The following is a 14826-nucleotide window of genomic DNA, read 5'->3' as shown; positions in this document are numbered from 1 at the left end:
GGATCCTGGGAGTCTACTTTAACATATAAAAATTCCTTTAGAAATTTTCTTTATCCCTAAACCCCCAAAATACATGTTGGCAATCACCTCCCCCCACCAAGCATATGGCCCAATATACATCTGAAGGGTCTCATGACTAAGGTTTTACTAGACAGTAATACACAACCTTTTCCCAACAGTAGCTAGCCTCCTCAAAGTCCTGGAAACCGTGCTTCCAAAATTCCTTAGAGACACGCTATCCCCAACCCCCTCCCAACTTGAAAGTGTATCATGAACCACTCCTCACGACCCCGGTGCAGCTCTTTCTGCCCATGGGTCCCGTCCCTGTGCTTTAATAAAACCACCTTTTTGCACCAAAGACATCTTAAGAACTCTTTCTTGCCTGTGGGCTTCAAACCCTCATGCCTTTCCTATATCAAAACCACAGCAATGAACATTTTATACTGTTAAATTAACATTCATTGCTTTGGACTAAATTTCGAATGCATATTTTCCCACGCATGATTTTGTAATATTGGGTCACTTGGAAAATATTACTTCACTAATTAAGCAGATCTTGCAGATGTTGACACATTTCATTACTTAATACCAATCACCTTTAACATCACCACTTTCATCAGAAAAGTCCTGTGGTGCGTGGGTGGCTCAGTCGTTAAGCATCTGTGCCTTAGGCTCAGGTCAGGATCCCAGGGTCCTGGGATCGAGTCCCATATTGGGCTCCCTCGGAGCCTGCTGGGAGCCTGCTTCTTCTTCTCCTTCTACCTGCTGCTCCCCCTCCCCCGGCTTGTGAGCGCACACGCTCTCCCTCTGTGAAATAAATAAATAAATACATCTTAAAAAAAAAAAAGTCTTTAAGCTTTGGGAAGTCGTCAAGCCCCCGGTGGGCAGGCAGGAAACTAGCTACGTCCGTTTCATCAAAGTCCTCTCTGTGCCCCATGGCTCCTGGGCGACTTCGCAAACATTTATTTTCCACCCTCCTATGAGTTGCTCTCCCTTTTAAGTCCCAGACCCACTTCTCCTAGGTTCAGGGTGACCTATGAACCTTATTTCGACTGTCTTTGGAATCTCTCATGTTTATGTGGATTCTCATACATGCATAATTTTAATTAAATTTGATATTCTCCTGCCAATCTGTCTCATGTCTTCCACCAGCCAGAAGAACCTTGAAGGGTAGAGGAAAACGCTCCTCCTGGTGAAATGTTTGCCACAACCTCCAAAAGTCTGAAACCCTTACAGAAGGGTTTCTTAGTGCTAAGCTGAGCTTTTACTAAATGTGTAAATGACTTCAGGACTTATTCTAGTTTGTGGTTATTTGGGTCCCAAAATGTTAAATCTGTTTCTTGTGCAACCATCTTACGAGGGCTTCTTGAATTTGAATGGCGAGCTTTCGTTTTTAAAGGAAGGAGTGAGAATGTTGACCCACGTATCAGGAAACCGTTCTCTTGCTTTCCACGTACTGTAGGTCAGCTTTAACGCCCAGGCAGAGTCGTTCGTAAAGAGGGGGGTGGGCGCTCATGAAAGGTCTCCAGGCCATTACGTCCCTTGCCAACCTAGATCAAAGACGAGTAAGTCCCACCTTTTGCAGTGAGCAGCTGATTTTGTTTTTTCTTTTTAGCCAATGGCGAACAGATATTTCAGAAAGGAAAGTGGATGAGTCATCCTCTGCAGATAAAGCTGAAATATTAATAGTTCTACCTCCACCGGGAGCCCGTGCGGACCGGCAGCCTCCGCCACAGCCCCGCGGGGAAGAGTCGCGGCCGGCAGCCCTGCGGCCGCGGGGAGCACACAGGGCTGGACGCCCGTCAGCGGTCCCCCCGACCCGAGCCGATGGACGCGAACCTGTGGGGGTCGAGGGCCCCCGCGGGAGCCCGCCGCAGTGAGTACCGGGGGCCGCGCCCGCGGGCTCCCTGCGAGTGCCGGCGCCCCGCTCCTCCCAGTCCGCGGCTCGGCTCTCCCGGGCGCACCTTCGGGCGAGCACCTACCCGCTGGGGCGGGGGCGGGCAGTCACGGGCGCTGAGCAGCGCCACCGCGGCCCCCCTGCCCCCGGCTCCCCGCGCGCCGGGGCGCGGCCAGAGCGGGCGGTCGCGGGACTTCCGGCGCGAGCGCAGGACGGGGGCTGGACTTCCGGCGGTCGCGGCTGAGACGGAGGCCGCGGGAGGGACTTCCGGCGCGGGGCGGAGGTCGTCGCGGGACTTCCGGCGGCCTGGGCGCGAGGCGAGGCCGGAGCTTCCGGCTGTGCCGGAAGTGCAGGGCGTCGGGCTTGCCGGGTCGTGGGGCCGCGTCGGGGCGGAGATTCGGTGTCCTGCGTCTCCCGGTCTGTCGCGGGCGCCGTGTGGTTGGGGACGGGCGCGCTGCAGCGCAGGGCCCGGTTGGCATTGGGGGTCGGCGGGCACGGCGGCGGCAGGACAGGTGAGTGCCGGGCGGTCATCTTCCACCCCCGAGGGGCACCCGGGGTGCGGGGCGCCATGGCCTCCGAGCGGGACTGGGGGCGTGCCCGCGGGGCCTGCGGCTGCCCCGCGCCCGCCCCCCACCCCCGACCCCGCGTGCCCTGGTCCTTGCTGTCGGTGGAGGGCTGGGGTCGGCCCGGGGCGGGGGGACGGCGCCTCGCTCAGAGCCCCAGGTTACGTGGTGGGCAGGGGCGGAGAGGTCCGGTCGCGCAGCCTCGCAGCAGAGGCTCCCGTGCCCGGCCCGGTCAGCTGAAGCTGAGCTTGTCGTGGGGAGCGCGGCGGCCCGGGAAGTTTCATCTGTGTCCGTTCCAGCGAACGCCCCGTAAATCCAGGATGGTGGCCTCTGAGGTGTGACCTTAGAAGTGTCCCCGGAGTGGTGTGCCTGCGAGGTGGGCCCGCGCCTCCGGAGTGTCTTCTCCGCGCCCGGCCGCCGCGCTCTGCACGCTGCGCGCGGGCTGGGGCTCCGCAGGGCTGGCGCGGCCTGGCCTCGGGGCAGTCGTGCGGGCGCCGTGTCCTCCTTGCGCTGGGCCCAGCCAGCGGGGAGAGCGGCGGACCCCGGCCGCACTGCACAGCAGCTGCGCGACCTCTGCGAGCCGCGTCTTGATAGTGAGAAGGGCACGTTACGGTGTGTGTGCCACGCGTTCTTGCAAAGTCCTGGACACGGGAGAGCTTCAGTGAGAGCGCTTCCTTCCTCTTTTCTCAGCCTCTTGGCACCTTCCTTCGGGTGGCCCTGGTAGGCTGTTCACTTGCTTTGCACTTGCACGTGAAAATCTTGGGGGTCATCTTCCGATTAGTGGTGTCCCCCAGTTCACTGTGTGGATGAGGGACAAAACAGTGTCCGCAGGTTAAGACCGATGGCACGTTTCTGCAGGGGCCTCTCTCCATAGATGCTGCGGAGCAGTTGAGGTTGCTGTTGGAGCCCGCCCGGGATTGGCAGCACAGCGCTGTAACAGTACGGTGTTAGGGAGAGCTGGACTGAACGGCGGGTGGAAAGTCACATTTGATACTGTTAAATGCCGCACACAGATTACGTTGTTTAATCATTCTTTTGCATCAAGTTAACGTTCGTGAAATTAAGTACTCAAGTGTTCTTTTCTTGCTAAAAGAAAATGTTTAAAAGTCCCACCGGGTATGAAATTGTGAGTAATGTTTTGTACATGGGGTCGTGTGTGTGTGGCACATGAGTTGTGCAGACTTTATATTAAACCTACTTATTTGAAGGGTGGGTTAGGGAGGTTGAGTTTTTGGAGGGAACTATTTATAATTCCTTGAAAATAATGTTTTTTAAAAAAAGTAGGATTTTTTTTCCATAAACCTGTTCAATGCCTTATAATAGTGGGTTAGTACGAATAGTTTGAAGAAATATAATTATCTTTTGGAATTTCAGATATTTGTTTTTGATTATATTTAGGTAAAAGGCACAGCTTTTAACATTGGTTACAATAGATTATTTTTAGAGTAAAGACATTTTTTTTTCCCCTTTACAGTTCTTTTTTTTCTTCTCCCTGCCCCTCAGGGCCCCCTTTTTTTCCTTCTCCCCTTTACAGTTCCTTTTTTTTTTTTTTTGTATTTTATTTATTTATTTAACAGAGAGGGAGAGAGCACAAGCAGGGGGAGCGGGAGGCAGAGGCAGAGGGAGAAGCAGGCTCCTTGCTGAGCAGGACCCTGGGATCTTGACCTGAGCCGAAAGTAGCTGCGTAACCCACGGAGCCACCCAGGCGCCCCTCCCCTTTACGGTTCTATGACCAGTTTACTAAAGTGTTTGGCCTGTTGAACACTTGGGAACTGTGCCTCACAGCGTTGTTGGAACAATAGTGGCTGTTTTTACTGACCCTTGTGAGCCTCACAACACACCTTTTGGAGCAGTTCTTCTGTCTCAGAGGGACCTGCCCATCCGTTACCGTGTCTGCTGTACTTTCTAACTGCACTTCCCTCTTTGTCTAGCTTAGAGTCCATGCTCTATCAGTTCAGTATTCCTTTTGCAAACACCTGCAATTTCCTTGCCTCTCTCTGTGATCTCAACCTGAAAACACCCTAAACTTTTCAAACATTTAAATAGGATTTATACTAATACTGATCCATGCTGAGGTGAAGGGGTTTGTTCTCCCCGGAGGGTCTGGTGTGAAGGGAAAGGTGGTGTTGGCACCAGGGTAGACTGCTGGAGGAGGGAGAGGATGTGAATGAAGAGGGCAAGAGTAAAATTTTAAAAAAGGTTCAAGAAGAAAATTGTGTTGGAAAGATTAACAAAAGAAAAAGAGGAAATTGGAAATAGGTTATAACGAAAAACTAGAGGATCCTGCCACTCCAGTTTCTGAAGAATGGTGAGTATGGCTGAAGACCCGAGTGGAAGAGGCAGAACTTGAATTCACCAGGTCGTCTTCAAGTGTTAATAATACAGTGCTTGGCACAGGCATTATGAGCCCATCGTTGAGATGGCACTTCACAGGGCTTAGAAAGGTCTTAAGGGATAAAATCACTCCGGATGAAAAATCTCCATTTGATGCCAGGTTCTTGTTCCAGATTTATAATCTGTAATTGTGAAGTGTACGTATTTGGTTGGAAATGGATCAGTGTGAAAAGATAACCAGTGTAATGGACTGTGTGGTGGAGTGACAAAAACAAGCAAAGGCCAGAACAACACTATATGGGGTTCATGGGGGGGAGGGAGGTTCAAGCCTCAGTGCAAGGCAGAGGGTGAAGATTTGTTTATTAAAATTTTATTTATTTAAGTAATCTCTACACCCCAATATAGGGCTTGACCCTGAGATCGAGTCACACACTCTTCCAGCTTGAGCCAGCCAGGCACCCCCAGAGGGTGACGATTTTTAAAGTTAGTTGTATAGAAGACTGCTTATTTCTTACTGAAGGTGTAGTGTCTGGAAAGCCAGTGGTATGATACTGAAGACAGAAAATCATTGATTCAAAACCTACAACTTTGAGGGGCGCCTGGCTGGCTCAGTTGGTAGAGTGTGAGCTGGCTCTTGATCTTGGGGTTGTGAGTTTGAGCCCCATGTGGGGTGTAGAGATTAAAGAATAAAAACCCGAAAAGCCTATGACTTTGAGGTGAAAGGAAGGTAGGTGTTGCCCTTCTTGCACTTTATATAACCAACTTGTGAATCTTCAGAATGTGCTAACCTTCCCACTGATACTTAGCAGAGTATTTCCACTGATGCAGGTCTTCAGAGAGGAAAGAAAAGACCTTTACTCTGTTACTTACTTGATTGAAATGTCTGCAGATAAAGTCTCCTCTTTATGGCTCCATTAGGATCTTTTTCACAGGGTTTTGATATTTTCCTCCTTTACAAAATGTGACTTAGAAACTGCAAGGTAACTGTTAAATTGTGTTAATGATTTTGACAACTGAGATGCTTTATGAACTTACTAATTTAAATATGTGTAATCACTGAAAAAGAGTTATGTCTACCTTCTTCTTTTTATGAAGAATATAGTTTCTGGGTAAGGTTCCATTAAGTCAGTTTGGTTTTTTGGCCAATTTTTTTATGTGGCACAGTTAAATAGTTCTAAATGTTTCCATTAAAAAAAATTACTGAAATACTCTTTTAAGTGGTTTAATATGAACTGTTTAACAGTTTAGTTTTGTTATATTCAAATTTGTCAAATTTAATATCAATGTAATCTTTGTGTCTATAAAATTCTGCCAATTACAGATTCTGCCATTGTTTTGCTTTATGTCTTTATTTCAGCCATCTCTAATTTCTGTAGCTCAAAATTTTCAGACCTAAATTTCATAAAAAAATTTGTTCTTTAATTTTTCAGTCAAAAATAATTTTTCCACTGGGGCACCGGGGTGGTTAAGGCATCTGTTGGTTAGGCATCTGCCTTCGGCTCGGGTCATGATCCCAGGGTCCTGGGATCGAGCCTTGAGAGCCCCACATCTCTCCCTGCTTGTGCTCTCTCTCTCTCTCTCTGTTAGATAAATAAATAAAATCTTTAAAAATAATTTTCTATCTACTATGAAAATGAAACATGATTTAAGATTGAATCAGTTAATTAAAATGATTCTACTTTAAAAAAATAATTTTTCCTATGTCATTTGAGGGAGTGCCAGTTTTATTACTTGTTGCTTATTTCTACCCATAATGCTCATTGTAAGGTGTTTTTTTTTTTTTTTTTATCTTATTAAGAATAGTATTTGGTAAGTCATAGACTCTGGAGGCATGATGGGGTCAAAATGCCTATCTCCACTTTCAGTGTAGACCTCTCCCAGATTTATAAATTTAGCCCAGTTCTCTTTTCATCTCTAGACCTGTGTACTTCCTGCCTCTTCTGTGTTTTAGATGTTCAGAGGCATTGCAAACATAATACCTTCAATATTTAATTCTTGATTTCTTCTGCAAGTCTGCTGCCTCAGTATCTCAGTACCTCAATAATCTGATCTCTTTTTCACCTTCTTCTTACCTCAGAAATGAGGGCTGTTCTTGACACCTCTCTTCTGCCCCACCTGCCCTCCTCACCCCAAATCCATTCATGTACCCCTCTAATCTTATGGATCATCATTAATTGCCTGTACTGCTTTAGTAACTTCCTAACTGGCTTCCCCATTCCTAGTCATCTGATTTTTCCATGTGTTTTCTACACAGCAGGAAGAGTGATTTTTCATGCAAATCTGGTGTCACTTATTTACGACATGGCTTCGTTTTTGTTTTAGGATAAAATCTAAACTTAAAAGACAGACTCTAAGCCTCCCTCTACCACTTGTACTGTTCTCTCCATTGTTTGCTATGCTTTAGCCACATTATCTCTTTTTTAGTTTTTCTGGTTAATTAGTTTCATTCCCAGCTTAGGGTATTTGCACATGCTGTTCCTGTTCTTGGAATACCCACTCCCCCTCTCTCTTTCCACATGGTTAACACTAATTCTTCAGTTTCAATTTAAATGTCAGTTTCTTGGAAAAACCTTGCTCTTTGGCTTGCGTCTTCTCATAATAGTTGTGTATCTTTCAGAGCAGTCACCAGAATTTATAATTTCTCTAATCAATTCTGAGATTACCTTTAAGGTCCATCTTATAACTCTAAATAACATGAAAGTAGGGACCAAGTCTGTTTAGTTCATTGCTGTATTCCTAGTACCTAATGCGTTTATGAGCTGAAGAATATTTGGTGTGTGACTTAAAGAAAGAAAGAAGTGCTGTTGCTGTCCCTGCTTTTAAAGATGACAAAATTAAGCCTTAAGAACGTGGTTAAGTAACTTGACCAAGGTTACACAGCTAGTTGGGGATAGATGTGTTCATTCATTCATTCATTCACTTATACATTCATTAAATATTTTGGGATGTATTTATGTCAGGCCACATGGTCGGCCCTACAAGTACCATAGTGAGCCCAAATAATGTCCCAGGTGGGGGACATCGGTGGTGTTGTGGGGGAAACATTCATTAAGTGAGTAAACCACAAATAAAATCTAGGTGTGGAGGTGGCAAGGATCATACAGTGCTGTGACTAGCAGTGGCCAAAGGAAGCTGTTTTGAGGAGGTAACATTTAAGCTGAGGCTTCATGGTGAAGCCGAGCCAATGCTTTGAAGAGTTGGGGGTGGGGGTTGCATGGCTCTAAAACTAATTAACTGTTGTGCTCTTCTTTGGATTTTATTCCTAGTAGGTGTTTAACTTAACTGGATTATTTATATCTATTTTACTCCGCTATGTATTTGAAGTGGCAAAACTAGTTCCATTCGCTGCCATTTTTTAGGGAAGCAAAATGTTATTCATTGTATAGCCAGAGTTTGTAAATGGAGTAATGTGTGATGGATTAAAGGTGTCTACAAGTTCTTTCTCATTTTTCTTTCAGTAGGTTAAGTCTGTTTGCCCTCCACTTGAGTCTGTGTTGCCCTTGTGATTTGCTTTGACAAATGGAATATCCAAAAAAGTGAGAGAAATAGAAGATTAAAAAGAAAACCAAATGAGAATTTTAGAGATAAAAGAAATACGGTTATTTTATTCCTATTTCCCCCTTTTTTTTAGATTGGATAGTTGAATGTGGTTTACATAATGCTATAGAAAATTAGGTGATAATTTTAATAAATTCACAAATTTTAGAGTTTTAAACCTAAAAACACAGAATTAGTTAACCTATTTGAAAGTTTTTAGTGTGTTGTAAAACACGATTTACTTTCTTATTGCCATTTTAACACAAGGTCTACACATGTATAATATGAGATACAAAAGGTCTCTGATTTTGTACTTATGGAAGGGTAGAGTAGAGGTATTTCCTTGTTCCACTAAGTATATCTAAGGCAGTATATATAAAACACATAGAAGACTGAAAGGTGGGGAGAAGGGAGTATAGTGATACTGGTATATTGGGACCTCAGAAATGACACAGAGCTGAGTTCCCTGGATTTTCTTTTTTGCCTCACATACCCCAGACTTGGGCCTGAAGAGGTAACAACCCAGCAACACCAAAGGACTCACCTCAGAAGACCAAGAAAAGCCTGCTCTCTAGTCAAAAGACCAGGAAAGGGAAAGCCCCGGAGACAACACTTTTAGAAAACACTGCAGCGCCTACCCTCATCACTCTTCTTGTCTAAGGCTGGATGGAGAATCTAGGCTTTCACCCTTGACAAGCTGTGTTGAGGTGACACTCTCTGCTGGGTGGTGTCGGAGAAGGCTGAGTGAGCAGGTGGGATTCTCATCTGTGTTGGGTGATGAAAACACGCTCTTCCTGCTGGGGTGGCATTAGAGGAAACCTAGTAGGGATTCAGGAATTTCACCACCACTCGGTGCTAATGAGGCCACGTAGGGTATAGTGACAGGGACCTCTGGTGCAGTCAAGATGGTGTGAGTGGAGGCCAAGGGAGAGGTTGAACTCTCACCCCACTCAGCAGCAATGAGGCGTATCTCCACCCAGGGTCAGTGGAGGCTGAGCGGAGAACCCTGACTTCCAGATCTCCACCTTTGCAGTCCACCTGGCAGAAACGAGAAATTGTTGGGACATCATCGTTAGAGGCCTGCTGTAATAGAAGACTTAAATCAGATCCCGGGTCAACATGGAACCCAAAATGTTGAGGCTTCAGTTGAAAATTATATGTCATATGAAGAACTGGGAAAATCTCAGTTTGAATGAGAAAAGACAACTGACAGCAACACAGAGATGTCGCAGATGTTAGAATGATTTGACAGGGATTTTAAGGCAGCCAAAATGAATATGTGCCAGCGAGCAATTAGTGACGTTTGAAACAAATGAAAAAACAAAATCTCAGGAAGAAAACAGGGATATAAAGAAACAAATGGAAATTTAGAACTGAAAAGTATAATTGAAATGAAAAACCCAGTGGATGGCTGACCAGCAGAATGGAGAGGGTAGAGGAAAGACTGAATAGAAATTACCCACCTTGAACAACAGAGAGAAACTAGCCTGGAAGAAAGAGAACGTAGTATCAGGGACCTGTGGAACTTTGACAAAAGACCTATCGTTCTTGTTACAATCCCAGAAAGAGGAGAAAGACGGTGGGGCTGAAAGTGTATTTGGAGAAATACTGGCTGAATATTTCCTAAATCTGGCAAGCCATAAACCTACAGAATCAAGAAGCTTAATGAAACCCAGACAAGATAAACCCAAAGAAATTCATGCTAAGACACATCGTAGTCAAAACTTCTGAGAACTAAAGACAAAAAAGCAGTGAGAGAGAAATGTCACTTTACCATTAGTGGAAAAACAATTTGACAAGTGGATTTTTCATCAGTGACCATAGAGGCCATAAGGAAGTGGCATATTTTTCAAGTGCTGAAGGAAAAGAACTGTCAACTCAATTCAGTAGCAAGTGAAAACCTCCTTCATGTGATCAGTCACAAGCAGACCTATCCTAAGATAATAGGTAGCGGAATTTCTTTCAACAGAACGGAAATGACAAAGCAATGTGGGAACACCAGGAAGGAAGTACAAACAACGGAAAGAGGAAACATACTGGTAAATTCAGTAGATACTCATGTTTGAAGGTTGAAGCATAGCTCTTGATGTTCTCAGTGTATATAGAGGAAGTATTTCATTTGACTGTTACAAGTGCAAGGAGTTAGGAAGGTAAGGTTTCTATATATTACCGTGAACTGGTAAAATGTTGATAATCAGACTGTGATAGTTGTGAAAATTTAAAGATTTTATTTATTTATTTGAGAGAGAGAGAATGAGAGATAGCACGAGAGGGAAGAGGGTCAGAGGGAGAAGCAGACTCCCCGCTGAGCAGGGAGCCCGATGCGGGACTCGATCTCAGGCCTCCAGGATCACGACCTGAGCCGAAGGCAGTTGCTTAACCAACTGAGCCAACCAGGCGCCTTGATAGTTGTGAAAATTTAATACCTAGAACAATCACTAAAGAAAGTTACACAAAAGAGGTAAACTCAGAAACTATACTGTAAATCAAAATGAAATTCTGTCATGATCCCAGGGTCCTGGGATGGAGCCCCGCATCGGGCTCCCTGCTCCGCGGGAAGCCTGCTTCTCCCTCTCCCACTCCCCCTGCTTGTGTTCCCTCTCTCGCTGTGTCTCTCTCTGTCAAATAAATCTTCAAAATGAAATTCTAGAAAATGTTCAAGTAACCCACAGTAAGGCAGAAAAAAACAACAAAATGAGAGAACAGAGATTGACTTCTATACTAGGAACAAGTGGGGTTTACTTGTATGTGCAAATTTGGATTAGCGTTTGAAAATCATCAGTGTAATTGATCTGTTAACAGGCTAAAGAAAAGCCACACCATTAGATGATGCAGAAAAAACAGATGACAAAATTCAACGCATTTGTGAGACTCAGGAAGGGGGGAGCCTTCTCATCTCAGTAGACAAAATCTACAATTGACCTACAGCTAGCATCATACTTAATGGTCAGAAACAGAGTTTTTTTACCTTGAGATCAAACAAGGATGTTTGTTGTCACTGTTTAGAGCATAGTACTGGAATTTCTAGCCAGATCAATAAGAAAAGGAAATAAAGGCTTACAGATCAGAAAGGAAGAAATAAAACTGTTCTTTTTTAAAAATTTTATTTATTTATTTATTTATTAAAGATTTTATTTATTTGACAGGGAGAGACACAGTGAGAGAGGGAACACAAGCAGGGGGAGTGGGAGAGGGAGAAGCAGGCTTCCCGCTGAGCAGGGAGCCCAATGTGGGGCCTGATTCCAGGACCCCGGGATTATGACCTAACCCGAAGGCAGACACTTAACAACTGAGCCACCCAGGCGCTCCTGTTCTTTTTTTTTTTAGATGGCATAATAGTCTACATGAAAAATGCCAAAGAATCTATAAAAAAATCTCCTAGAACTCATAAATGACTTCAACAACAATGTAGGATACTAGCAATTAACACAAAATGGAAATAAAAATACAATGTTATTTAACATTACTCAGAAAATAAAAGCACAGACTTCATTGTAAATTCGAAAAGGCATATGTAGGACTTCTTTGTGGAAATCTACAAAACTGAGGGAAGAAAAGATGATCTAAATGAACTGAGACATATACTGTATTCATAGATTGGAAGGCTCAACATGATAAAGGTGCCACTTCTCTCCAAATTGAGGAACAGATTAAACAGAATTCCTGTTAAAATTCCATGAAGATTTTTATTTTTGTAGGTATGGGAAAGATTATTCCAAATTTATATGGCTAGGCAAAGGAACTAGAATAACTTAGATAATTTTGAAAAAGATTTAAGTGATAGGAATCACTAATGATTTCAAGACAGCACAGTAGTCGAGACCATGTTATTGGCAGGGGTGCGTGGCTGGCTCAGTTGGAAGAGCATCCGGCTCTTGAACCTGGGGTCATGAGTTCAAGCCCCACGTTGAGTACAGAGATTACTTAAATAAAACTTAAAAAAATACTGTTATTTATAGAGAGATACGTAGATCAGGTGAACAGAATAGAGAACCAAGAAATAATCTCACCTAAGTATAGCCAATTGATTTTTGACTAAGGTGCCAAACTTTCTCGACTCAATGTAGGATGGATAGTTTTCAACATGTAGTGCTGGAATAATTGGATATCCTCAGCAAAGAAACAAGAAAACCCAAAACAAAAATACTCCTGGATCTAAACTTTACACCTTAATACAAATATCAACCCAGAGTAGCTCGTAAATTTAAATATAATGTATAGAACTAAAATTTTAAGAAGAAAACAACATTTTTAGGAGCTAGGATTGATAAAAAGTTCTTAGACGTGACTCTAAAATATCCACTGGAGAAAGATAATCGATCAGTGATATTTCATCAAAATTTAAAAGTTTTGCTTTGTGAAAAACCCTGTTAAGATAAAAGACTGGGGAAGCTTGGTAACCCGCACACCTGACACGTAACGCATGAAGGCTATATGGAATACTCTCAAATCTCAACAGTGAAAACCCAAAGTCCTATTAGAAGGGCAAAAGATGGGAGAGGACATTTCCCTAAGAAGGGTATTTAGACTGCAGATAAGTACATGGAAAGATGTACAGTGTCATCAGCCACCAGGGAAGTGTGTGTGAAGACCGTGACACAGTACTGCACACCTGTCAGAGCCAGTGAAATTAAAACATAGTGAACATACCAAATGAGGCCGTGGAGAATAGAATCTCCTATGTTGCTGATGGGAGTATAAGGGGTTATAGCTGCTTTGGAGAATAGTTTGGCAGATCGTGTTTTTCCTGTTGCCTAAAGTGATAATATTTTAGACACAGTGGGCTAAATAAATCATTAAAAGTGATTTCACCTGTTTTTACTTTTTTAAATGTGGCTACTAGAAAATTTGCCACGTGGCTTGCATTGCATTTTTCTTGGACAGCATTGCTCTTAAGATCTGTGGTCTAGAACGTGTGATTAGAATTGGTTCTCTCTGGGGAGTAGGCTGAGGTTGGGGAAAATTGGTTAAGGGAGACTTGTTCTTTAAGCTCTTCAAAAACTTGATAATCAGATTTGATAAAAAGTTACCTGTTTGACAAAGGCTGGGGTCTTTATCTAAAAAATGGTTAATTTGTTACTTTCTAAATTAAATAGTAAATATTGCCATAGTGAAGAATGAAGAAGTTTGGAATTGAAAGTAATTATTGTCATCTGTTTTTCCTTCATTTCGGTTTGCCATATCAGAAATTAAGTACTTGTTTTTCCTGCTTTTGTTTAGCTTATTGCAGGAGCGACTGGGACATCACCTTCTAGAAGTAATGCCCACAGAAAGCGGGAGTTGCTCCACTGCTCGCCAAGCAAAACAGAAACGCAAATCTCACAGCCTTTCTATACGAAGAACTAACAGCTCGGAGCAAGAGAGGACGGGTCTGCCAAGAGAAATGTTAGAAGGACAGGTGAGTTAGTGCTGATTGTGTTTGTGATGTTCCAGAAATAGCCATATACATATAGGTCTCCAAAGTAGAGAAAAAGAGTGGGTTACCAAAACAAAACCAAACCAGCTCCTCTTCCCTTCATAACCGATTAAAACAACTGTCAAATATAACGCCTACACAGAGACCCATGGGTGGCTAATGTGCCTAAGGAATTTTTAACATTTTAATTAATTTACGTTTAAATTTAAATAGCTGCGTGTGGCTACTGGCTACCATATTGGACAGTGCAGGTAAACAGTCTAGTATACGTTTTTTTTTTTTTTTTTAGATCTATTTACATTTCTTTCTTTTTTTAAAATTTTTTATTGTTATGTAAATCACCAAACATTACATCATTAGTTTTTGATGTAGTGTTCCATGATTCATTGTTTGTGCATAACACCCAGTGCTCCACGCAGAATGTGCCCTCTTTAATACCCATCACCAGGCTAACCCATCCCCCCACCCCCCCTCCCCTCTAGAACCCTCAGTTTGTTTTTCAGCGTCCATCGTCTCTCATGGTTGGTCTCCCCCCTCCGACTTACACCCCTTCATTCTTCCCCTCCTGCTATTTTCTTATTCTTTTTTTTATTGTTATGTTAATCACCATATATTACATCATTAGTTTTTGGTGCAGTGTTCCATGATTCATTGTTTGTTCATAACACCCAGTGCTCCATGCAGAACGTGCCCTCCTCAATACCCATCACCAGGCTAACCCATCCCCCTCCCCCCCCTAGAACCCTCAGTTTGTTTTTCATTCTTTTTTTTTTCTTAACATATATTGCATTATTTGTTTCAGAAGTACAGATCTGTAATTCATCAGTCTCGCACAATTCACAGCGCTCACCATAGCACATACCCTCCCCAATGTCTATCACCCAGCCACCCCATCCCTCCCACCCCCAACCACTCCAGCAACCCTCAGTTTGTTTCCTGAGATTAAGAATTCCTCAGATCAGTGAGGTCATATGATACATGTCTTTCTCTGATTGACTTATTTCACTCAGCATAACACCCTCCAGTTCCATCCACGTCGTTGCAAATGGCAAGATCTCATTCCCTTTGATGGCTGCATA

The 14826-nt window shown here is 43.7% G+C and overlaps 1 protein-coding gene across 9 annotated transcripts in view; it reads left to right on the top strand.

Moving 5' to 3' along the window:
- Positions 1 to 600: 600 nt before the first annotated feature.
- The window catches only part of WDR37 (WD repeat domain 37), a 63810-nt gene continuing 49584 nt past the window's right edge, over positions 601 to 14826 (top strand). The window contains exons 1-2 of one of the 9 annotated variants that reach the window (XM_027594626.1): positions 601 to 1565; positions 13552 to 13729. In XM_027594626.1, the coding sequence (XP_027450427.1) occupies positions 13592 to 13729 (138 nt within the window). In that variant the 5' untranslated portion in view covers positions 601 to 1565; positions 13552 to 13591. The other 8 variants (XM_027594621.2, XM_027594622.1, XM_027594627.2 and 5 more) reach the window with 8 other exon arrangements.

This window comes from Zalophus californianus, chromosome 9, assembly GCF_009762305.2.
Source record: "Zalophus californianus isolate mZalCal1 chromosome 9, mZalCal1.pri.v2, whole genome shotgun sequence".
NCBI classification, from domain to species: Eukaryota; Metazoa; Chordata; class Mammalia; order Carnivora; family Otariidae; genus Zalophus; species Zalophus californianus.
Note: the sequence above shows the minus strand (reverse complement) of the source record. Positions and strands in the feature narration are given on the sequence as shown.